Genomic DNA, 25,405 nt, shown 5'->3' on the forward strand with positions numbered 1-25,405 from the left:
TGCACCACTACTCTCACTTACTACTTGTTTATTATTCTGGCTGTTCCTGGCATCAACAACTCCTCCAGCTGCAAGCGCTGTCCTTATCCTTCTTGAATCTTCATGCCAGGCATTCCTAGGGATCACTTACTCCACTGTCTGTGTGTTCTCCTGCTGTCTTGTCACTGACATACCACTGTGTACTTCTTCGGTGTTCTCTGAATATTTCCTTTGTTGGTCATTTCTCAGACGTGGCCTCATTTCACATGCATTGTAGCATTGTAACTAGCATTGTAAGTTTTACCAAAATTATAGCAAGTCTTCACTTTCTCTCCTGCTTTGATCTTGTCCTTACAGCTGCTAAATTCGTGCCTCTTCCCACAGAATCTATAACGTGGGTCCAGGTGACAGCTCCAGGACTTGTGTCCCCATCTGCAACACTTGAGACACATTATTGGTTCCTCCACATAGAGTGCCACCTTCCTGTTTCTGCTCCCGTGATGAACACTTTGTCTGGAACCTTTCCTCTCATTAGGGCAATAACCTGGCTTCTCTCTTCGCCCTTATTAAATGCCCCTTGACCCAGACAAATCTCTCGTCATCCAATAAGAATTTTGGATCCAGTATTACAGGGTACCTGAAGATTATAATCATTGTAAGTTTGTCCCTTTCCTCCGCCAAAACAATCACTAATCTTTTGTGCCCAACAGTCTTCAACATTTCCACATCCTCCATGGTCCCCACTGTGAGATAAGGCTTGTGTGTTCCCTCTTTCAAAAGAGGCTCAAAGCTGCGATGCTCGCCGTCCTAGTTGTACTGCCCATTTTAATTTTTCAAGAGAGGTCATCGTGCATGACTGTGGAAAATTTAATCTCTTCCTGACACGACCAACTTCACCTTGTGTGTGTTCTTGTCTACTTCCTTCAAATTCCATACTTTGCTCCGTTCTTGATCCATTTTCCACTATCTCCTTTCTGTTATTTCCGTTATTATTACCGTTCACACACATTTCTTGTCCTAGATTTTTTTTGTCTCTTCTCCTCTCTCTGTTCTTCGCTTTCACTTTTCTCCTCTTGCCAGCTTCTCTCCCTCGTCCTTTTAGGAGTTCCTTTCTTGTTCACTACCTCTTGTTGTAGCTGTATTTCCTCACTTCGTAACTTCCTTTGTGTTTCATCATTCCCATTAGACTGTGAGGGACATGTGGCCTGTGAATCAAAAAATTGATGAAGGGTAATATTTAAAGGCTGTTACTGAGGAAGAATCAATGGGTGTACTCTCTTGGCTCGTGAAGATCTCGTTTGAACTGATTGAATCTCCTCTGCCTCCTCCTTTCCTTTAACAGGTTCATTGAGGGATACAATATTGTTATTACTTGGGTTGATAGCACCTAATGCATTTCCTACTAGACCACTGCAAAATTTAATGGGGGCTATCAAAACGTTTGACCACCCAACACAATAGGGACATTTAAGGTAATATTTAACTTGAGGAAAAGTATTAACACGTCCCAAATAGTCCGATACTTGAACCATCTTGCAGTTAGCTATATCAACATCAGGAAGAGTTCCTCAGATACCATAATATGTGAACATCCGGTACCCCTGAATATAATAGAGACCCAAGATCCATTGACTGTTCCAGATGTTAAAATGGGAGGAGTACTATCCTTACAACAAAATCAAACGTTATGATTTTCACTGGTTGGGGGGGTTTTGTTTAAAAGCAAGAGGATTCTAAGAGCACTGAGTTCGAATGTGACCCTTCTCGCCACACCCATGACAAGTTAGAGTTGAGAAATCTCTTTTGCGCTGAGCACTAGACTGGAATTGTCCAGGCCTTTATCGAGATTCTTCACGTTTTTTTCGAAAAACAAAACAAAAACAACAACACTAGATTCCTTGCTTTTGAAGGTACTGGGAGTTGACTTATGGTAGGCACCATGAGCAGATATCCAGTTGTCAGCTAGTCACCGCTTCCTTTAGAGAACTAATATTACAGTATGCTTGTTCATATAAGTTCGTAATTCTGAAGAAAGTGAACCTTGAAATTGATCCAGAATCATGAAAGATCTTAAGGATTCAAAGGAATGTTTAATATTACAAGAGTCTACCCACTGATCAAACATTCGTCCTAACCACTAGCGTAGCTAGGTGGGGGGCGGGGGCGGCGGTCCGCCCCGGGCGGCACTTTTGGGGGGCGGCACTTTTGAGTCTGCTCATCACCCATATCTGCAGCTACTGGAGACGTTAATCCATCCCTTTGTATCGGCGGCAAGTTAATCCTTGTCGTGTCTGACCTAACACCTGACCCACATCATCACGGCCACGTCATGAGCTACACCCTTGCTATGCCCCCCCCCCCGCCACACACACAACCTGTAACCTGTTGAGGATTAAGGAAACAACTTCAAACAAGTACGCCAGTGAGCTCATGTGGTGTGGGTCAGGTGTTAGGTCAGACACGACGAGGATTAACTTGCCGCCGATACAAAGGGAAGGATTAACGTCTCCAGTAGCTGCAAAACCATGCAGTCTCGGGTCATATCAGTTCATGTACAGCCGACCAATCCACCAGTTACAAGCAATTCACTTCAGTTCTGCACAAGTCTCCATCGTGACAAGACGAGGGGAGGCTAGACGACTTTTAAGTTCTCTTGTGTTTTCGATCCAGTTATTTACTTCGTTGGAAGACATAATACTATAAGGTAAGAAATATTAAAGTATTGGTTAAAAAATATTGATGTGACTTTTGCTGCGGTACTGAGATTAAATATTAAGATTAAATATTAAGTTTAAGTATGTTTGGTGTGTATTTAAAGCATACTATATTTGAGTATGTGAAAGTACAGTAATATTATAATGGTACACAAACAGGAATATGCTGTTCAAGAAGAGATTGCTCGACCTGAACTCCCAAAGTGTGAGATACAGCAATGCAGAAGCAGTGACCCTGCTGAATAGGAAGTGAATGCGGATATACTCAACTATTATGCTGATCATATTCCATCACAAAACTTGGATGCAGGATTCTCCAAAAGGGGTCGACAGTTCGGTGACAAAAAGCGGTGTTCGAAAAAATTACTTTCAGAGATATCTAGCAAATGGTGAGGTTATGACACGTGACTGGTTGATCTTTTCACCTTCAACTGGAAAAGTGTTTTGCTATGTGTGCAAACTTTATTATAATGACCAAAGTCCTACTCAATTTAAGACAGGATTTGATGATTGGAAGAATGCCACTGCCAGAATATCCTCCCATGAGCAATCAAAAGATCACTTATGTGCACTCTCTAACAGGTTGCAGCATCAGAAACATACTAGAATAGATGCTGAGCTGGAAAAAGTCAAGCAAGAAGCATATAGATACTGGTTTAAAGTTCTAAAAAGAATTGTAGCTGTTGTGAGATTTCTTTCGGAGAGAGGCTTAGCCTTTCAAGGTGACAATGAGGTTGTTGGTAGCCCAAACAATGGGAATGTCCTTGGGTGTTTAGAGCTTTTGGCTGAATTCGATCCTTTTCTTCATGACCATGTTGAAAAATTCAAAAATCCTGGAAAAGGACACGTGTCTTACCTCTCTTCGACAGTATGTGAAGAATTTATAGGCCTGATGAAAGTGAAAGTTAAGGAACATATAATTACCGAAATCAAAGATTCAAAGTACTATGGTGTCAGCATTGATTCTACCCCGGATATTAGCCACACTGATCAACTTGCTGTAATACTCCGATATGTGCTCTCTGATGGAATGGTTGTGGAAAGATTTGTGCAGTTCATCCCAATTGAAAGACATGATGGCAAGTACCTCTTTGATATACTGACCAACTTTTTTCAACAAAATGGAATAGATATTGCGTGGTGCAGATCACAATGTTATGACAATGCAAGCAACATGAGTGGGATATACTCCGGTGTGCAATCAAGATTCAAAGAAGTCAATAACTTGGCAGAGTGGGTACCATGTGCAGCTCTGTTGCTGTGGAAACTTGCACAGCGGCTGTCAATTTTTTTGGTGTTGTACAGTGCATATACAATTTCTTTTCAGCTTCACCACAAAGATGGAGTATACTTACTGAAAGTCTCAAAAATCCCAAAAATGCTTATGCAGTTCACAGTATGTCAGAAACTAGATGGTCTGCAAGAAGTGATGCAGTGTCAGCCCTATTCTTGAACTACTCAGAGATTAGAGAGTCTGATCAATGTTGCAGAATTTACTGGGCAACCTCCTTCAGCTGCTCATGAAGCTAAATCCCTAATCAAGAAACTTGATGCATTTGAGACTGCACTAATTTGTACTATTTGGAATGATTTGCTTAAAAAAATTAACATAGTCAATAAAGCTATTTAAGAGCTTGGAATTGAATTGGGCACAGTTGTAAAGATGTATGACAGTCTTCTGGCATATTTTTCTGAAATCCGTGATAAATTTGAGAGTTTTGAAAAAACGGCAAGGGAATTCTCTAAAAGTGACTACAAAGAGGAGATGCAGGCTGAACGCAAACGTATGAGGAAACAGTTTTTTGATGAAGGAGCCAGGGATGACACAGTCTCAACCATGACTGCAAGTGACAGATTTCGAACACAGACATTTTATCCTATTGTAGACAAGCTCATTGTTCAGATGGGTAGACGCCAAGAAGCATATTCAGTGTTGTGTGACAGATTTGGTTTCCTGGTTGACAAATCACTGTCCCTGGATAAAGTGATCCTGAAAGCCAGAAATCTAGTGAAGACATATTCCAGTGATTTGGAAGAATGTTTTGCTGATGAGTTTTTGCTATTCTCAAATATGTACCCGGAGGAGAAAACCGTGAATGGAATGCTGAAACAACTAATCAACTGTGGACTAATAACCAGTTTTCCTAATGTCCACATTGCATTTCGAATTTATCTTTCACTGTTTGCAACCAGTTGTGAAAGCGAGCGGTCCTTTTCCAAATTAAAAAGAATTAAAAACTGTTCAAGATCCACTATGGGCCAAGAGCGGCTCTCTTCTCTTTCCCTACTTTCAATTGAAAATGAACTGCTTCGAAAGATAGACACTAATGACATAATAAAACAATTTGCACTGCAAAAAAGCTGTAAAGTTTTGATCTAATAAATATCTTAACTTAAAATCTGTGTCAATTTTCCGAAGCAGTTGCTTTAGCATATTGAGTATGTTCTAAACATTTCCTAATGATTACGTTGTAACTTGTATAGGATATTTCAGAAACAAAAGTATGTATTAGACAACTGAAAAAAATAAAAATTTTGTGTACTCTTTGAAACAACTTTCTTCTACTATTTTGCTTTCATCTATGGCCAGAATATGTCTAAATAGAATAGTATAGAAAATAATCAAGTAACATAAATCGATACTAATAGGATTAAGTAATAAATCAATGGAAAAAAAGTACCTCAGTATCAATTTAATAATAACCTGTAGAAAAAGGGGAAGAAAAGTTCTCGTTTTATTTTTCGTAGGCCCCCAATATCTCGTAGGCCCTAGGCACTGTGCCTACTGTGTCTAATGGATAATCCGGGCCTGGGTGCTCGGAGTCAGGTCGTCTTACCATCTCCTCCTCCTGGTTAGCTGGTAAAGCCTGGTCACTGTCAGAGAGTTTTGTTATAAGGGCCTGTGCCTCTTATAGCCAGTTACTTTAATACTTACAAACATTCGCAGCGTGACGAGAGGAGGCTCATGGGTATATGTAATGATAGTATCAAGTAATAGGGAAGAAATAACGGTAGATACTGTAGGTAAATAATAGACACAATATACAAATACAATATTTATTTAAACATTAAAATGGAGGTAGGAGAAAGAAATATGTACCAACAGACGAAACCTGTTACTATGCCCTCAGGCTCAAAATACTCACACCACTACTGGGTGGACATACTCAATAACACTCACACCACTCCTGGGTGGACTTACTCAATAACACATAAACTCTTATAGTAACTTAGCACCATTAAGACCAGGGGCAACTGCCACTACAACACTCAGTCGTCAGGAGTGATACTCAAGCAACCGCCATGGGGTCCAGCCACCATGGGGTACTTTCCAACTAACTCTGATGATCCCAGTGGAATAACACCACCACACAAATAGCCCTACTGAGCGAGACACTCATCCACCAATGATGGGGGCTGGTAGTTGTTTGTAGCTTGGTGTTCCGGGTTACCTCGCGGGCCGAGCGTTAGGGTCAGACGGGCCAGCTATGGGGCCCATAGGTAGTACTGAAGTTTCTGTCGGTCGGGTCTCACGAAGATATCTGATCCTACTGGACCTCGGACATCTCTCCAGACTAGCGGTACACCATCCACGCTACAGACACGGCCTTGGCTGCGTTAGGGACCTGTATGGGTGAAGGGGCGAGCACTTACTGTGACAACATCACGTGTCAGGGAACGTTAAAGACGTAAACATTACTTCACTCAAAGCATATCAACTACGTTACTGTAACACTTGCACAATCAACTATTAATTGGATCCAATCACTTAAAGAAGGGCGAATTACAACACAGAGTGGAATGACCTACCTGTATGGGTGAAGGGGCAAGCACTTACTAACGGTTGAAATGCCCGCGGCACCCTCACTCAAACCTACAACTTCTATTTCGATGAATTATTTTACTGTACTTTCTGACGTTGAAACTGAGACTACGAACTCAGTTTCATTCCCTACTATTATCTTCACAAACAATGCTCTGACTGAGCTATCAAAAGCAAGAATTAAATTGATTACAAAGGGTTGGATGGCAACAGGTCCCAACATACAGCGTCTTGCTACGAAACCAGCGGATTAGATTCAAAGTTCCCTTCAGACAAAGACGGCCTCTCGATGACGTCATCAAGGAAACAGAGAAAATGGAGGACGTTTCCACTGGGTGGCTCAGAAGGTTTTGTGGACGTTTAAGCGTAATATGAATCCGTAAGGATTTTAGGTTAGCCGTCATCACGATCATGACACTGTAATGAGTCTGTCTGCTGACGAAAGTCTTTGTTATCGCCGCCCTTTTTTTCTTTTTTTCTTTTTTTATTGGGCATCCCCCTACATCCTTCTTATATCTGAACCCATCTTACGCTGCGATCTCTGAACCCATCTGGTAGTGCGACCTGTGACCTCGCCAGATGTGTGTGGACGCAAAACAGGTTGTTGTTGATATATATAGGACTCGGGACACCTCTGGTTGGCAGTATTATTCCAGCCACCTTTGAGTATACACATTGGTAACGAGATGTTACTTGAATTATATAACATCTATAGAATTTTAACTCAACCTTCGCTCTTTTAGTGAGATATACACCTAACAACTCTTCTGGCAGCATATTTCAAGATTGATATTAGATGGTAAATAGCTCTTGTGCATATGAGTCAATGTATAATTTTTAGTATGCATGCGTTTATTGTTTGTGTATGTTTGTGTTAGTTTATTTGTGTATCTAAACTGGTTTCCTCTTGCTACAGGCACGGTCGCAAGACTATGTTGGTGGTGAGTTCCTTCACATACATGGTACTGGCCTTGGGTTCAAGCTGGCTGCCTAGCCTCTCACTGCTGATGTTATCCCGCTTCCTGCTTGGCGTTTTCCATCTAATCGTCGGTTCTGCCGGCTACATCCTAGGTCAGTGTCTTTTCTATCATCACCACCATTAATATACCATAAAATACAAGATATTCATCACCATCACATCAATCCCCGATTCGCCAGTCCAATAAAATTACGTGTCCAAATGATTCTAATTTGTAAATACAGGTAATAGATGAATTGTCTTGGCCCTGTGTAAGGTAATGAAGAATATTTGTACAAAATATATGCTAGATAGATTCATGGATGATAGAGAGTGGTAGTAACTCTCAACAGGAGCTGCCATGCACAGGCCAACCGGCCTATTGCGGACTCCTTATTTTCTTATGTTGTTCTTATTTATAAGAAGATACTATCAAAAACCCTGACGGCAGCATAGGGGTAGTCGAGGGAAGATACATAGTACTGTAGAATGTAGATGATGCAGTGTGGCGGATAGCGCACCCGATCGCCTTCATTTCCCCAACTCTAAAATTAGGTAGTCCAAGGACGTTCCGGGAGTAAACAAGTAACCCCTAGGACAAAAAGTAAGCAATATACCACTTCGTAAAAAGTTTTGCAATTATCTTTTTCTGCCTACATGTACTGTATATAGTATATTCACATCCTTGATGAAACCTATAGAAATACAACATTCAATCACTATATTAGAAAAAGAAGAGCACAAAGCGAAACTAGTGGTCAAACCCTACACAAAACGACATTAGCATATTGCTCGTATTTTTTCTAACAGGAAGCAGTATGTCTGCTAATATCATCAATCTGACTCCTCTTCAATTTTGTATGACGTCCCTCAAGACTCCATTTTCAGCCCTGTACTGTTCTTGTTGTACATAAATGATATAATCCACTCCAGCACACTTATAAAGTACAACTTATTTGCAGACGATAGTAATCTCTATGCCAATAACTCAGATCTCCATTCCTTGATGAGAACTATGAACAATGAATTGACTTAAGTCAAGACCTGGGTAATATACTGTATACTTTGAAAAAAACAACTACACAATATTTCACAGAAGGAAAAAATTACCTCTCGACTTGGACCTCCTGTACCTTGGTAATACAGTCCTCAAACGTGAACAAAATACTAAATTCATTGGGTTTATTGTTGATGATAAACTAAACTGGAGAAACCACTTGCAAACCATTCACAGGAAAGTCAATAATCAGTGCAGTATCCTGTATCACACTTGTCAGTCACTTACTATCGCAGCAATGATAGAAACCTATTATGATTTTGTTACACAACATTTTAGCAAAATTTATGTAAATATGTACTTTATATACCATTAGCAGCCATGTAATATTTATCAATAAACCACTTTCTCTCTCTCACTTAGTTGTTGAAATGCAGTCGTAACATTGTAATTTTAAATGTAATTATATTGATTATTAAGCACTTTTACTGGTATTATTGCAGTTTCACTTTCAATTGGGTTAGAGCAGCTTTGGGTTTACCAAAAGTTATTCCTCGTCAATTGCAACAACTTTTTCTTGTAGCACTTCCGTCGCAAATGGATAACGTAAATCAGCACTGGTGGTGACTGCTGTTTGTTTACAGCTGACCTGCTTAATTTGAGCGTATTCTTACGTCCACTAAAAACTAGAATTACACTATGATGAGTCAACAAAGTTGCTTTCATTAGTGCAGTACTATATATCAAAATAAGTACTTTCTGTTTAATATGGAGGGGAATGTGGGAGCGCCCTCCCGGCTTGGAAGTTAGGTAAGGTTAGGTTAGGTTTCGAACGGAAATGAAGGTCAAATTCGAATGAATCACACCAACTACCTTGGGAAAACATAGATTTCTGACCAAAAACCAATTGGTAGTGAAACTGCAATTTTACCCTATTACTGGCCTGTACACTCGGAAACCATAATCACTAGCCCACCTGGGTCGGTACTGGAGGTTAGAACAGTGTCCTTTCTGGTTGGGGGCCCACTCAAACTATCACGAGGCAACACACGCACGAACACACACAGTCATAGTACGGCTGTCTAGATGGCATTATGTATAAATATTGTATATGGCATTTTATACTCTGCATTATCTTCATTATATATGAACACGAAGAAAAAATACCTTAGGTTGTAGTTACGAAAGTATGAATGGAAATATACACTTCCAAACCACCCAGTGACTCCACACAACGTGTGTGTGTGTGTGCCAGACCACGATGTTTACCGTCATTTGCATAACTATACGAAAAATCGTGTTTAATTTAACTACATATTTCAAAAACCTTAAATTACATGTGGATCAGTCACTCCTCATTTGACACACTTATAGTGTAATACTTTGACCATCCCACCAGGGCACATGGAGGCCTCATGTTAACTCTCACGGGGCAACATCCTTGCATTTGTTGAGAAGAGTTATATATATATATATATACTTTCCCTCACCCTAGGAAACTAGTTACCATAGCATAACCAAACAGCCTCGCAAGGACCAATAGGTCTAAATATAATGTGTGTTCACCCGCTAAAATGACCTATTATATTTTACTAATGTCTCATTGTCCATGGGTTTTCTTACAGTTTGGCTGTGAGTTTTCTATTTTGTCTACCTGCCAGTTCAACAAGACTGCTAACCATCCTTCCAGCAACCCACATGCCATCCCAGACCCACAGCCTATATGTATGGTGCAAGACACTTGATTCAGTACATACAGTCAGGCAGTCAAGCGTTGGTTTCAGGTGCACCGCAGAATTATTCTATGGACTGGCCCTAAAGGACAGGTGTAAAACAATAGAAAATCTATGGGCATATGGTTGTTGAATGGGATGTTGAGGAGAAAACAGTAGGCAGTGAGACACGCACATAATGTGTGGGAGGGAATAAGGAGAGCACCCGTGGCGGATATTTAATTCTTGACCACAGGTTAATACTGCATAACTTCTCTGCTGCTACTTCATGCAATCTGGTGGGCATGAATCTACCAGATTGCTGCAGATGTTGGCCTCCTCCTTATTCCCCCCCACATATGTGCGTGTCTCTCACTGCCTAACTCGTTTTTCTCATCATCATTCAACAACACATGCATAGATTTTCTGTGTTTTTAATCTGCTCCTTTAGGGCTAGTCAATAGAATAATCTGCGGACCTAAACAACTTGACTGCCTGACATGTATTGAACTGCGGTCTTACCATATAGGCTGTGGGTCTGGGATGCATGTGGGTTGCTGGAAGGATGGTGCAGTCTTGTTGAACTGGCAGGTAGACAAAATAAAACTCAGCCAACTGTAAGAAAACCCATGGACAATGAGACATTAGTAAAATATAATAGGTCATTTAGCGGGTGAACAACATTATATTTAGACCTATTGGTCCTTGCGAGGCTGTTTGGTTATGCTATGGTATCTAGTTTCTAGGGTGAGGAAATATATATATATATATATAACTCTTCTCAACAAATGCAAGGATGTTGCCCGTGAGAGTTAACATGAGCTCCATGTGCCCTGGTGGATGGTCAAAGTATTACACTATAAGTGTGTCAAATGAGGGTGACTGTCCATATGAATAAGGTTTTGAAATATGTAGTCAAATTAACCACGATTTTCATATAGTTACATGATGGGAAATAAAAGATATAGATGGGGTGTGGTGGAATCATCGTGGTCTGGCCAGGCGCTGTAAACGACATGATTCACTGGGTGGTTTGGCAGTGTTTATTTCCATTCATACTTTCGTAACTACAACCTATGGTAATTTTTTCTTCGTGTCCATATATAATGAAGATAATGCAGAGTATAAAATGCCATACACAATATTTATACATAATATCATCTATACAGCATTACTATGACTGTGTTGTTCGTGCGTGTGTTGCCTCGTGATAGTTAGAGTGGGCCCCCGTCCAGAAAGGACACTGTACTAACCTCCAGCACCTACCCAGGTGGGCTAGAGAATATGGTTTCCGAGTGTACATCTGGAATTATTAAGGCAAATTGGATTTGCAACAGGATACCTAAACCTCTACTTTATCTTTCACAAAATGTTTCCTTCATTTTTATACTGAATCCGTTTTTCTTTTTGTTGCTTCATACCTGAATTTAGTTTTAAATTTTGCTTTATTTTATCATTATGTTCATGTGTCGTCAGGAGTGGAGATAGCAGAGCCACGCATAAGAAACATTGTAGGCTGTGGATTCTTCGAGTTTTGGGCACTCGGCATTATGGGATGGGGTGGCTTGGCTTACCTTTTGAGGGAGTGGCGTGTTCTGCAGCAAGTGGCTTCCTTATCTGGTCTCCTTTTTCTGCCAACACTCTGGTGAGTTATGACATTCTTATGACAAATACTTGTAAATGTTGCTAGTCTCATGGCTAGCACTAGTACATGTTGATGATATTATGGCTAGTACTGATTAGTGATGGCAATCTTATGCGAAGTACTGTACTTGTGAATATTATTAATCTTCTGGCTAGCATAGTAAATGTTGATAATGTTATAGCAAGTATTGATGAGTGATGATGATCATATGGCTACACTAGTCAGTTTTGATAGTATTGTGGCTAGTACTGATGAGTGATAATGATCACATTGCGAGCACTGATGAGTGATTATAATCATATTGCCAGCATTGACGAGTGATAATGAACATAATGCTAGCACTGATGAGTGATAATAATCATATGCTAGGACTGACGAGTGATACTGAGCATATTGCTAGCACTGGTGAGTGATAATATAGTATGAGTTGCACGTTCTTTATAACTTTGGTCAGTGTTAACGAACAGCCACCTTGCTGGCTGTGTTATGATTATACTGAACACTAACTTTATGCATTATGATGACTTATACTGCATGTTCGGTGATAATCCACATGATGATGTTTCTCTTATTAGATGTATGGTGATAATTCTCCCTATAAATATATGATAATTCTCTGAATAAATGTATGATGATTCTCTTAATAAATGAATGATGATTTTCTTACAAAATGGATGCATGATGGTCCGAGTTGATGAATGGTGATTCTTTACTGGGTGTGTGTGGTAAGGATTTTCTTTCTAGCTGCGCATGGATGTTCCCTTTTCCTGACTGTGTGAGAATAATCCTTTGACTAGTGGTGTTGGGGCCGAAGATTATATAAATTTGCTAGGCTGTGTGGGGGAGGGGGGGGAGTGATATTCTTGTCTGTGTGGTGTTGATCTTTGTGGTTCTGTGGTGTTGGTTCTCTTGGTGGATCTGTGGTGCTGGTCCTCTTGATGACTCTGTGGTGTTGGTTCTCTAGGTGGATCTGTGGTGCTGTTTCTCTTGGTGGATCTGTGGTGCTGGTTCTCTTGGTGGATCTGTGGTGCTGGTTCTCTAGGTGGATGTGTGGTGCTAGTTCTCTTGGTGGATCTGTGGTGCTGGTCCTCTAGGTGGATCTGTGGTGCTGGTTCTCTAGGTGGATCTATGGTGCTGGTTCTCTGGGTGGATCTGTGGTGCCAGTTCTCTTGGTGGATCTGTGGTGCAGATTCTCCTGGTGGTCTGTGGTGCTTTGTTCTCTAGGTGGATCTGTGGTGCTGGTCCTTTTAGAAGTGGATCTTTGGTGCTGGTCCTCTAGGTGGATCTGTGGTGCTGGTTCTCTGCGTGGATATGTGCGGTTCTCTAGGTGGATCTGTGGTGCTTTGTTCTCTAGGTGGATCTGTGGTGCTGGTCCTTTTGATGGATCTGTGGTGCTGGTTCTCTAGGTGGATCTGTGGTGCTGGTTCTCTAGGTGATTGGTGCGTTCTTGGATTGTTTGTCTGTTGCTGGTTTCTTGTTGTTTGTGATCTGTGGTGCGTTCTTGGTGATCTGTGTGATTCTCTAGGTGGATCTGTGGTGCTGGTTCTCTAGGTGGATCTGTGGTGCTGGTTCTCTAGGTGGATCTGTGGTGCTGGTTCTCTTGGTGGATCTGTTTTTCTGGTTCTCTTGGTGGATCTGTGGTGCTGGTCCTCTTGATGGCTCTGTGGTGCTGGTTCTCTAGGTGGATCTGTGGTGATGGTTCTCTTGGTGCATGTGTGGCATTGGTTCTCTTGGTGGATTTGTGGTGCTGGTTCTCTTGGTGGATCTATGGCATTGGTTCTCTTGGTGGATCTGAGGCATTGGTTCTCTTGGTGGTGTTGTGGTAATAATTATCTTGCTGATGATGCGAACAATGTCCCTGTTTTGGACTTCATAGCAATGATTATATATCTAACTGGCTGAGTGGGTAAGGTACTCCCAACTGCATTTCAGTGATGATCCTTGGCTAGATCTGACGTTGACCGTGGTTATGACCCTTTTGGTGGCTCTGTGTTAATGTTCTGATATGTGACCCTTATCATCTCTATAGCTGCGTGATGAGGATCCTCTTGATAACTGTAGTAATATTCTTCATTTTCACGGAAAATGATGATTGTCGTACTGACAGTATGGTAATGATGATCGGCTATATACTGATGATTCTCTTGTTGGCTGTATGGTGACGGCTTTCTTTTTATTTGTATGGTGATGATTCTCTTGTTAGCAGTAAAGAAGTGGCTCTCTTGTTGACTGGGTGGTGATGGTTCTCCTGTTGGCTGTATGTTGATGGTTCTTTTGTTGGCGGTACATTGATGGCACTCTTATTGACTGTATGGTGATGGCCTCTTGTTGGCTGTACGTTAGTAGTTCTTTTGTTGGCAGTACAGTGATGACACTCTTGTTGACTGTATGGTGATGGTTCTCTTGTTGGCAATTTAGTAATGTTTCTCCTGCCAGCTCTCTCTCTCTCTCTCTCTCTCTCTCTCTCTCTCTCTCTCTCGGTATGTTTCTTGATACTTTCTTACATCCTTCAATGTCCAGTATTAGTACAGAAAGGAACCAGAGTAAACAATATAAAAGAAAAGTCTGTTTACCCCATCTGATTTAAACAAAGCTTGAAAATTTTATGAATAAGACTAGTCTATATCTTATGATGGGAAATAATTAGCTCCTGTCCACTTACCAGTTAGTTCCAGGAAACTAATTGGCTCTCTATTGTTAAAACATTCGAGGAAGAATAAGAATGAGATTGTTCTATCTTTACGTTTTCCACAGTAAGTTTTTGACTTTACACAGACCCTTTTGGCAAACCTATGTCCTTTGGTGGAACAAGAATGATTCAACAACCAAAAACCACTTTCAACGGGATGTGATTACTGATGATTCCTTTAGTCTGAAAACTCCCACTGCAACGAGTTGACAGCAGGAAACACCAGGCGCTTCTTCCTAGCCTGGCTCAGCTCAAACTGAGAATGAGTCACGCTCTCTCTTTAGAGGACCCGACATCACACCTGATCTGAAAATCTGTGAAGTAACCTCTTCCGTGATAAACTCTACCCCTTCCAATTACTCCTAAAAAAGACAGAGGCGTCATAGAGGATCAATTACCTTGATTTCTGAAGAGTTCCGCCCTTAGTTAGGAGAAAGGGTTCCAACATAATCATATTTTTTTTTCTATTTTATGTATTTATATATACTATCTGTTCCGAATTATTAAAACCTCGAGTTAACACTATAGGAATTTGTTACAGCACTTCCAATGATCAAATGCTATTTAAGCAAGATTTTCAACCAAAAGTTTCAACACAGTAGACAAAACAAAGTGTAATCAAAGTATTACCATTCAATTAAATAGTTATCAATTAGATATGGTAGAGGGTAGGTAAACCGAACAGTGACAGTTTTCTTATTATACTTAAAATACTTATTTAAATACAAATAATACTCATAATGAGACCTAAACGGAGGTCAGAACTTAACAGATGAATGTTTACTGAAATCACACAAGATTAAATATTAAGTAAACCCTTGCATATTTGGCACTATGAACCACTTAAGTAAATATAATGATTCACTTCAGTTATAGTAAGATTTACTTGTATGGGCGATTAGGGTGTCTCATACGGAGGCGAATTTTTTTTTTTTTGAGTTTTAAAAATCGGTCTATGGTATTAATGATGTAGTTCTATGTGCAGAATCATGTAATATCTTCAGATTTGAAAAGTTTTAATTTTTTGCTTGGTAAATTTTAACTTGAAATCTTATGAAAATTCAGTATTCCCACCCTTTTACCAACACCACTAAATAGCTTATTTAAAGTAAAGTAAATGTATCAGGTTAATTTATTAGGATGAAAATGATCCAGAATATTGAAACGAATGATCTTGACACATTAATTAAATTTAATATTCCTTTAGAAAACAAAATCATCAAATACAAAAACCGGTTTTACTACTACGACCCGGTGTTGCTGCACACCATAGAGAACATGTCTTTCTTGCTTCTGTTTCTACTCATCACCTCCCTGCTGACCACCTGAGCTCGGATGTAGCCTTCCCTCCTCTCCTGGCTGTACACGTGACTGCTGGCCTCGCTCACTTGCTGTACACAACGCTCTATTCTCTGGGTGTGCGAGGGCCAGGCAGGGACAGCCATGGGGTTGTCAGGAGCTGACCCCCAGACATTGGGTGAGGCTGCAGGTGAAGGCTCACTGCCAGCCTGGGTCAGATCTATGAGATTTAGTGGTCTTGGCACTGGAGCTTCAAGGAGTCTTCCTGACCCTGAAGGAGATCGTCCTGCTGATTCGTCATGCCCAGATCCTCTCCTTAAGTGATCTCTCATATCAAGATCTTTGACTACTTGCTCTTCTCCTCCTCATCCTTACTGCAGAGCATTGTCTGCAAGAACTGCCTCGGGATAAGCATGCACCAGGAAGATCTCTCCTAGTCTGCTCCTAATCTGAACAACCTTCATGGCTGACTCCTCCCAGGGCGCTCAAGCTGGAAGGAGGCATACCTGGGACCTTGGGAGGTGATGACTTGACCTTGGTGTTGAACCAATTTGGCAAGTAGACACTCACGATGAATTGGACAATAAGTCTCAGGTTGTGAAGCTGGTTTCCTTTCAGTTTATGATGAGCGACCCAAATTCTGCAGAACATGAGAGCCGTTGTGAGCCACCTAGAATGTGAGACTGGACCTATCTGCAGGTAAGCAAGTCTATCAGGCATGACCCCAGTTTTGATGGCACTGCAAATCATGCAACCATAGTACTGGTCAGTACTCAGGTCGTCAATGACAGTATGTGCAAGCTCAACGAGTGGAGGGCCAACTGTGATTTTTTCAAAGCTCGGATTTATTTCTAACTCAGTGGCAGAGTCCAGCATCTTGCCAAGAGGACCAGACCATCTGTTGTTTGAAAGAGTCTTGCCATCCAGCTCCTGGATCAGATGTCTGAGTGGCAACTCGTTGGTGTGGAGGTCACAAACAATCCAGACCAGCTTCCTCCCAATCTTCCGCTCTATCCACTGTATGACCCCCCCTTGCCACCCTGTGTTCGTGTTGGTGCTGTTCCCTCCAATGGCCTGCAGGGTCTGGTCTACGTTCCTCTCTCTGAGCCAGTTCACAATGTTATCTGCCACTATCTCAGCTGGTTTCCTGATGTCATCTTTCTCTAGAGTGAAATGCCACAAATACTTCCCTCCTGGTTCACTGCAGCAGGAGTAGTGTTCCTCCTTCACCATGGCAGGGAACAACTTGTCAGAATCTCCAACTTTCATGAACACTTTAGTGTCATCCCTTCTCCCATCAAAGAACAAACAATTGATTCCATTTTCTCTTATCCCCTTATCAACTCCTCTTCTAGGTTACTGACAAGTTTCTCCTGAGCTCTCCTTACTTTGTTATGATCTATCACCAGGTGACATCATCAGGTGTTATCAAACCACCGTCAATCCAGGCAGCTGTTGCTATCTCTGCAGTTTCTCTGAGACCAGTGTGGTGTCGCATGCTGGCCAGAGCTATGCTCGGGATATCTTTCCTATTTCGAATCTTATGCCTGGAAGGTTTGGGATCATTATTTTCTGGGTTAGGGACAAAGTCACCATTCTCCTGGTCAGCACTCGGATCAGCCATGGGGAAGTCATTAAACTCTGAATCAGCTTGACTTCAATCATCGGCCTTTTTTACCTCACCCTGGGCCTTCTCAAGTCTCTTTTCCTCGGCAACTCTTCTCCTCTTCTGTCTCTCTGTGGCAGCCTCCTGTCTCTTGGACTCCGGAATATCTTGGCAGAAATCCTTGAGAGCCCTATACTGCCAGTCTTCTCTGTGCTTTGACAAATGCCAGTTCGATCACAGGAATCTTCAGTTCACGCTTGCAAATACAGGAGATGTGGGCCTCGGATTTACAGTCACGATCGCATCCAAACTCAGACAGAGAACAATTGGGCACTTGCAAGTAATTATGTCAATAACTGGTCCAGTTGCTTGGCAAAGCTGTCCTTAACTGCAAGTTTTCCTCTCCCAAGAGAGATATCTCTTGCCTTTTCCCAACTGGCTAGCAGTCTCTCACTAATCTTCTTCTGACTTGTTATGACTGGAGGCTTGAACTGAGCGTTAGCCAGAGTGTACTGTGCCAAGACAGCTTTGGTCATATCACTGGCAATGTCTTTGTTTGTGTAAGTTTTTTGGTTCTTTTCACTGATTTGCCTGATTAAAACACCGTATCTCAAAGCATCTCTCAATGTAGGCAACTCCGACTTCAGGAGCTCTCTCCCAGACCCAAGATAGTGACTGAGATGGCTGGATTTTTGGTTCCTCGTCCTGACACAAGCAGCCATCGCAAATATTATCAACTTATAAATGCATCAGAATCTGAAACAGAAAAAAATATTGTTAGTTGGGTTGTTAAAGAATGAAGTCAGAAAGCAATGTTCACTATTTAATTGTAATGCACTAATGCAGCTGTACGTTAGATTTTCGATAAATTTCACGCTAAAATTTACCTAGCAAAAGGTTGCAAAATATTGAAACTGAAATTATTTTCTGTTTATATACACTAAAATCTACCAAAAAAGTGATGGGCCATTAGTTTTAGCTGATCTTCCCTCCTATGACACACCCTAATGGGCGATAGTCATATATATACACAAGTTAATGACAGTATTTCAGAAAAGTTTGTCTCATCACTGGGTGATCGGCATTAAACAGTACTGTTATGGAAACTCTTAGAAATCACTTGTTATACATCGCATAACTAAGGCTTGTACACCTGTAGGGAACGGGTGGTTTGGGTACTCACTCAGGATGGGATGGAGGAAGGAAACTCACAATGTGCTCTCTGTATACATATTGTATTGGATGTACAATGCAGCTTGGTGCTGGGAAGGCAGCATGGTTACAAGCTTTGAGTAGAGAGAGCTGGTTGGTGAGGGTGCTCAGAGGAGGACAGCTTGTGGGTCGCCATGCTCGCCGGCGGGAGCGAGGGCCGCCAGGCAGCGGCGGAGGAGGAGGAGGTGTTGCTTGCTGCGGCTGTAGCTAGAAGAAGAAGAGAGCGGTCACCACGAGGTCAGGTCTTAAATAGCGGAGGTAGGCGTGGCTTAGTAGTTGACCTCCGTCATGTAAGGCGGCGCTGGTTGACCTAGACCACGAGGCATACACTGGGGAATTCGCGGGATCGGCTACTCAGCGACAAACAGCGTTTGTAGGGGAGAAATCCACTACACACCCACTAAAAAAATATTCGGCACCCGTGTCATATTGTATCACGCCGTAACGGTGCTGAATAATTTTTTAGTAGGTGTACATGACCCCTAAGACGAAAAATGTAAGGACTTAGCGTGTACGATAAGCCGAAATGTAGGTTTGCACACACGAATGATTCGTAGGTAGACCCAGTGGAGACGTGGTAGCACTGAAGAGATGACCAGTCAACTAATACCGTGTGGGTTCTTATATTAAGTTAGGGAGGTTAGAGAGTGAATGCCGCTCCTGGGTCTATACGGGTTTTTTATCACCTCGTATGGACGTGGCTTGTGGATGACATCACCTTGTAATTCAATTGATAGTAGTAACATCATAGAATCTAGTCTCATTAAACATACCGAAGCATTCAACATGAATTTGAGTAATGGCATGTACAAACTAGACAATTTTGTAATTAAGAAGATTTGTAACCAGGTGAGAAGGTTGGGTCACCTTACCCTCTGACCTCACTACCGACCGTTGCCGTGCTATTTAAAGATTAGTAGGGTCATTACCTAATACCTGACCATTGTGGACCTGGTCTCACCCTCCTCTGTATATATACACCTTGTTTTGTACTCTTCTTTAGTCTGTACTCACCCCTGAAGATGTGAATTACACGAAAGCGCTTGGGAACTTCATGTTTTCTTCTTTCCTTGTGGTTATCAGCATATATATATATATATATATATATATATATATATATATATATATATATATATATATATATATATATATATATATTGGCCGGTAGGGTTAAGACCAAGATTAGAAAAGCAAAGAGGAATAATGAACTGAAGATAGCAAGAGAGGCGAAAACAAACCCCAAAGGATTCTACCAAATGTATCAAACTAAAACACGAGATAAGATTGGACCAATACGTTCAGATACCGGCGAGCTAACTGATAACGATGGAGAAATGAGCAATAATTAGAATAAATATTTTTCAACAGTTTTCACTACCGAAAATTTAAACATGATACCCGAGGCACCGACTCTATTCAGAGATAGTGGAGAAAACAAATTTAGCGAGATAGTAGTGACTAGTAACGATGTTAATAAGCAAATAGACAAACTGAAGCCTAATAAGTCACCTGGTCCCGATGAGATATTTGCCAGAGTATTAAAGGAATGTAAGGAAGAGCTTAGTATGCCCTTAGCATAGTTGTTTAACTTGTCATTAAAAACAGGTGTAGTACCAGAATCCTGGAGGATAGCGAATGTAATACCGATTTTCAAGAAGGGGGATAGATCAATATCCTCTAACTACCGCCCAATCAGTCTAACATCAATAGTAAGCAAATTACTAGAATCAATCATTTCAAACTCTATTCGAAACCACCTGGAGAAGCACAAGTTGATCAATGATTCCCAACATGGCTTCACAAGCGGGCGTTCATGTCTAACATTCTTTTCATCAGTTTTCGAATCGGTGGACAAGGGGCACAATTATGACGTGGTATATCTCGACTTTAGCAAAGCCTTCGACAGAGTCCCCCAAGAAAGACTAATTAGAAAGGTAGAAGCACATGGCATTAAAGGTAATATCCTTAAATGGATTAGGGCGTGGTTACGGGACAGGAAACAGCGAGTGAGCATAAACGGCACTAAATCGCATTGGAGCAACGTCACTAGTGGAGTTCCCCAAGGCTCAGTACTTGGACCATTATTATTTATTATATACATAAACGACATAGATATCGGCATAGACAGCAACATAAGTAAATTTGCTGATGACACTAAAATAGGACGTGTAATTAAATCTGACGAGGACTCTGCAAAACTACAGGAAGATCTAAACAAATTTTTCGAATGGTCGGAAAAATGGCAGATGAAATTCAATGTGGACAAATGTAAAGTACTCAGTATAGGAGATGTAAACAGGAAAGCCAGTTATCAGATGAACAACGATGCCATTATGGATTCCGACTGCGAGAGAGATTTAGGAGTAATGATAAGTAGGAATCTTAAGCCAAGTAAACAATGTGTTTTTGCTCGTAACAAGGCTAATAAAGTACTTGGGTTCATACAAAGGAGTGTTAGTTACAAGACTAGCGAGGTCATCTTAAAATTATATCTAGCGCTTGTGAGACCTCACCTGGATTACGCAGTTCAGTTCTGGTCACTCTATTACAGATTGGATATAGAATCCTTGGAAAGAATCCAGAGGAGAATGACAAGACTAATCCCGGGCATTAGGAACCTTGAGTACAGAGACAGGTTTTAGCATCTTAATTTGCACTCCCTCGAGAGACGTAGAGTGAGGGGCGACATGATAGAGGTGTATAAATGGAAGTCCGGGTTAAACAAAGGGGACATTACAAAGGTACTCAAACTATCCAACCAGGAGCGAACTCGTAACAATGGTTTTAAATTAGACAAATTTAGATTTCAGCGTGAAATAGGTAAACACTGGTTTGGAAACAGAGTAGTGGATGAATGGAACAAGTTACCAAATATCATCATTAACTCGAATACCCTGGATAGCTTCAAACACAGGTTGGATGCTTATATGAGCAATAGGGGTTGGGTGTAAACGTGACTGCCCAGAATGGGTCAATAGACCCGCTGTAGTTTCCTCCATTCTTATGTTCTTATGGTGTCGCTGTGGCCACCAGGTCACGGCTGAGTCACCGAGTGTTGCTAGACTTCGAGAAGTCAGTTCTAGGAGTTATCATATGCACAATGTACTTACCTCCTAGACGTCCTTATTTACCCGAACAAGACCTCAACCGGCTGCTGCGCCACAGAAACCAACATACATCATACGGGACTTAAATGCGTGCCACGCCATACTCGGACACGGTAATGAGAACAACGTCGCTTTGACGCTGTATGACAACATCAGAAGGAAAAAACTGCAACACCTCTGCCCAGATTTGCCTACATTGATCAGACGTGCCACTGACACAACACCCGACAAATTCCTCTCTAACAACGAGGCCGTCCTGAACAGGCACGTTACCGCCGGACCCATCAATACCAGCGACCACCTGCCAGTCGTCGCGATGCTCTCATCGAAACCCATTATGATCCCGCTAATACAGGTCAAACTTCAAACGGGCAGACTGGGACTCCTTCAAAGAATCTCTCAGTCTAAAGCAGGTGAGGAACCTGGAAGAGGTCAGCCCGAATGACATCGACGATGCGGCCGAAGAATGGTACACGGATGTGAAAACGGAGATAGACAACAACATCCCGACCACCACCCACCCTCACACTAGTCACCATCTGAGGCAGCTCAGTGTCCAGTACGATCACGTGAGACAGTTATTCGCGGGTGGCTGCAAGAGCTGAGAGATCGGTATGGAGAGCTATAGACGGACATCCAGCACGAGAGCAAACGTCTACATGAACAAAAATGGGCCGCCTTGGTGTGGGAGGCAGCCAACAATTACTGCGTTTCTGCTGCCTTCTGGAAAGAGATCAAGCGACTGATGGGTTCCACCTCTAGCACGGTCCCTTACCTGCTTGACCAAAACAACGTGAAAATATTCAAGGAGAAAACCCAAGAACAATTACATCGGCGATATATACGTAAGATCTTTACCATTAGTGAACAGGAGAACGAGGGCTTCGACAGGGAGTTTGGGGAGGACATTTAGGTCAGTTGCAGGACCATCAGCACCTGCTCCAGCTGCTCACACGGACTGACTTCACTAGACTGGTGGACGACAGCTTCCTGACGGAGCGCATAGTTCCTACAGATGTGTCAGCCGTCATAATAGGTTTAAAAACAAGTCACCTGGGCAAAGCCATATTAACAAGAAGATCCTGGCCCAGCTCCCCGACAACAACATGGTAGAGAGGTTTGCTCATATATGCAATGCCTGCCTCGCCTCTGGATACTTCCCTAAGATGTTCAAAATCGCCGTTATCCGTCTCATACCAAAAGCAGGGAAGCCTCCAAACTAAGTCGAAAACTTTCGACCAATATCGCTGCTAGAGGTACCAGCCAAACTCCATGAAAAAATAATTAACAAGCGGTTGCGTATGTATCTAGAGAACGAGGACGTGCATAATCCCCGCTAGTTTGGCTTCCGACAGTACCGAGGCACATCCACCGCCATAGCCCAGACCTACGAGCAGATCGCCAACGCCATGACTGGCCGGCTGCAGTGCAAAGTAGTGCTGAGGAACGTCAGCAAGGCGTTTGACAAAGTTTGACACGCGGGGCTGCAGTATAAAATCATACAACTGGGGCTAACTGAAAACCTGACACGCCTGCTGTGCAACTTCATTACGGACCGCAAAGCCAAAATCAAGATGCAAGAACATTGTGGAAAAGAATTCTCACTCTCGAGCGGCATGCCTCAGGGCTCTTGTCTCTCACCAACCCTTTACACGCTGTACACGGCTGACCTGCCACCCCCAATCGTCGGCAGCGAGTACGTCATGTATGCCGACGATGGAACAGATTGTCACCTGCCCAGGAAGGTCCACGGCAAGGATGTCGCGACTCACTGCTCGGGCAATAGAGGATATCTTGGAGTATGAAAATAAATGGAAAAAAAAAAACGAAATTCGAGGTCATACCCAAAGCCAAATTCAAACCGGCGCCATTGATGATTGACGACGAAGAAATTGAGTACTCTAAACAAGGCAGGTTGCTCGGCCTCATCATCTCTCGAACGCACATCATTTCCCACGTGAAGGACAGACTAAAGAACACAAAAGTCGCAGCCGCCAAATTAAAACGTTTTAAAATGATGCATGAGAAGATACAAGTCCACCTGTTCAAGGCGCTGGTGAGGCCTGTGTTGGAGTACCCACACGTATCACTCGTCACACTCGGGAAGACCAGACTACAACAAGTACAGAATTTCCAAAACAAGCATCTGAGGTCAGCCAGTGGCCAAGTGCCACCCTACCAGGAGACAGTGGAAACCATCCACCAGAGAAATAAAACGGAGGCCCTGAACGACAGGTTCCATCGCCTAGGAAAGAAGGTTTGGGACAGGCTCCTGGACGACTCTAATAGCCCAGACCACCTACGCGGGGAAGACATCAGCGGAGGGCGACCCCACGCCTGGTGGCCCCGGAGTCTGCCCGCACTACAACAACCCAACCTGCGAACCATCTATGTCCGCCACAGTGATCTATCTTAGATTAAAACTTAGATGATATAAGTTCACAATTAATAAGTCACAATCCAATGAGTCCATAACGTAATACAATATAAGATTTTTATAAACATGTAATTGTAAAATCAAGCTAGTCATTGTCAACCAAAGCAACCATTGTGCCACCTCATCCTAAATCCTAGGTTAACTTAGTCAACCAACAAACTGTAAAATGTAAAACAAGGGGCGTCGTCCCCCCGCTGTTTAACTCATAAAACTTCTCTTCCAACCTTTCCCCTCACGACAACCTTTCGTGACTTCTCTATCCCACATTTCTGGCTATGCGTTGAGCCCCAACATGCCTTCTATCCTTTCCCCACCGTAACCTAAAAAAAAAAATATATATATATATATATATAATAATATGAATGTTGAGTAAACACTGAGGAGGTCGGGCGCAGGAACTCCGAGTGACTTGAGTCGGCGGAGGAGGTGGAGACGGAAACTGAAGGATTTGAAAACTTCACTATCGTGTGTTTTCCAATTTAGTTTGTTATCTATAGTGATGCCGAAGAACTTAGTGGAGTCGAAAACCTGGAGTGTGTTGGGGCCTAAAGTAATGGAAGGAGGTGAGACAACGTCGGAGGAGAGGTTGATGTGCATAACCATGGTCTTGGTATGGTTGACGGTGACGTGGTTTGGTGGCCCAATTTTGGAGACTGTTCAATAAATCCTGGAGGGCGGTATACTGTAGTCGGGTGCCGAGTTGTTGACAGTGATCCCAATGGTGGAGTTGTCGACATATTTCCAGCCAGCAAGGGTTTCTCTCAGGGCATCATTGATAAACAGAAGGAAGCAGAGCGGTCCCATCCTGGTGCCTTGGGGGACGCCACAGGTGAGTGATTGAAAAGAGGAAAAAGCCTCTCCGAAGGCTTACGGCTTGGCGTCGGATACTGAGGAAGTCTGTAAGTCTTGGTATAAGACTTCGAAACCCGAGGCCGATAGCTTTGTTGATGATTAGATTGTGGTCGACAAGGTCAAATGCTTTAGTGAAGTCAATGAAGGCGACAGCCACAAACGCTTTTAGTTATTCCAGATGGCGGTATATGTAGTCGAGAAAGCTGACAAGACAGTGTGTGTGTGTGTGTGTGTAATAATAATAATAATAATAATAATAATAATAATAATAATAATAATAATAATAATAATAATAATAATAATAATAATAATAATAATAATAATAATAATAATAATAATAATAATAAACGGTTTATTAAAAGAGTTGCAGCCGGT

General features: G+C 42.1%; 1 protein-coding gene across 1 annotated transcript in view; it reads left to right on the plus strand.

Moving 5' to 3' along the window:
* LOC121868981 (organic cation transporter protein-like) overlaps nt 1-25,405 on the plus strand; it is a 286,571-nt gene that overhangs the window by 113,241 nt on the left and 147,925 nt on the right. The window contains exons 6-7 of the mRNA XM_042370028.1: nt 7,433-7,587; nt 11,660-11,828. Coding sequence (XP_042225962.1) covers nt 7,433-7,587; nt 11,660-11,828 — 324 coding nt within the window. The remainder of the gene's footprint in view (nt 1-7,432; nt 7,588-11,659; nt 11,829-25,405) is intronic.

Source organism: Homarus americanus, unplaced genomic scaffold (assembly GCF_018991925.1).
Source record: "Homarus americanus isolate GMGI-L3 unplaced genomic scaffold, GMGI_Hamer_2.0 scaffold24694, whole genome shotgun sequence".
Lineage (NCBI taxonomy): Eukaryota > Metazoa > Arthropoda > Malacostraca > Decapoda > Nephropidae > Homarus > Homarus americanus.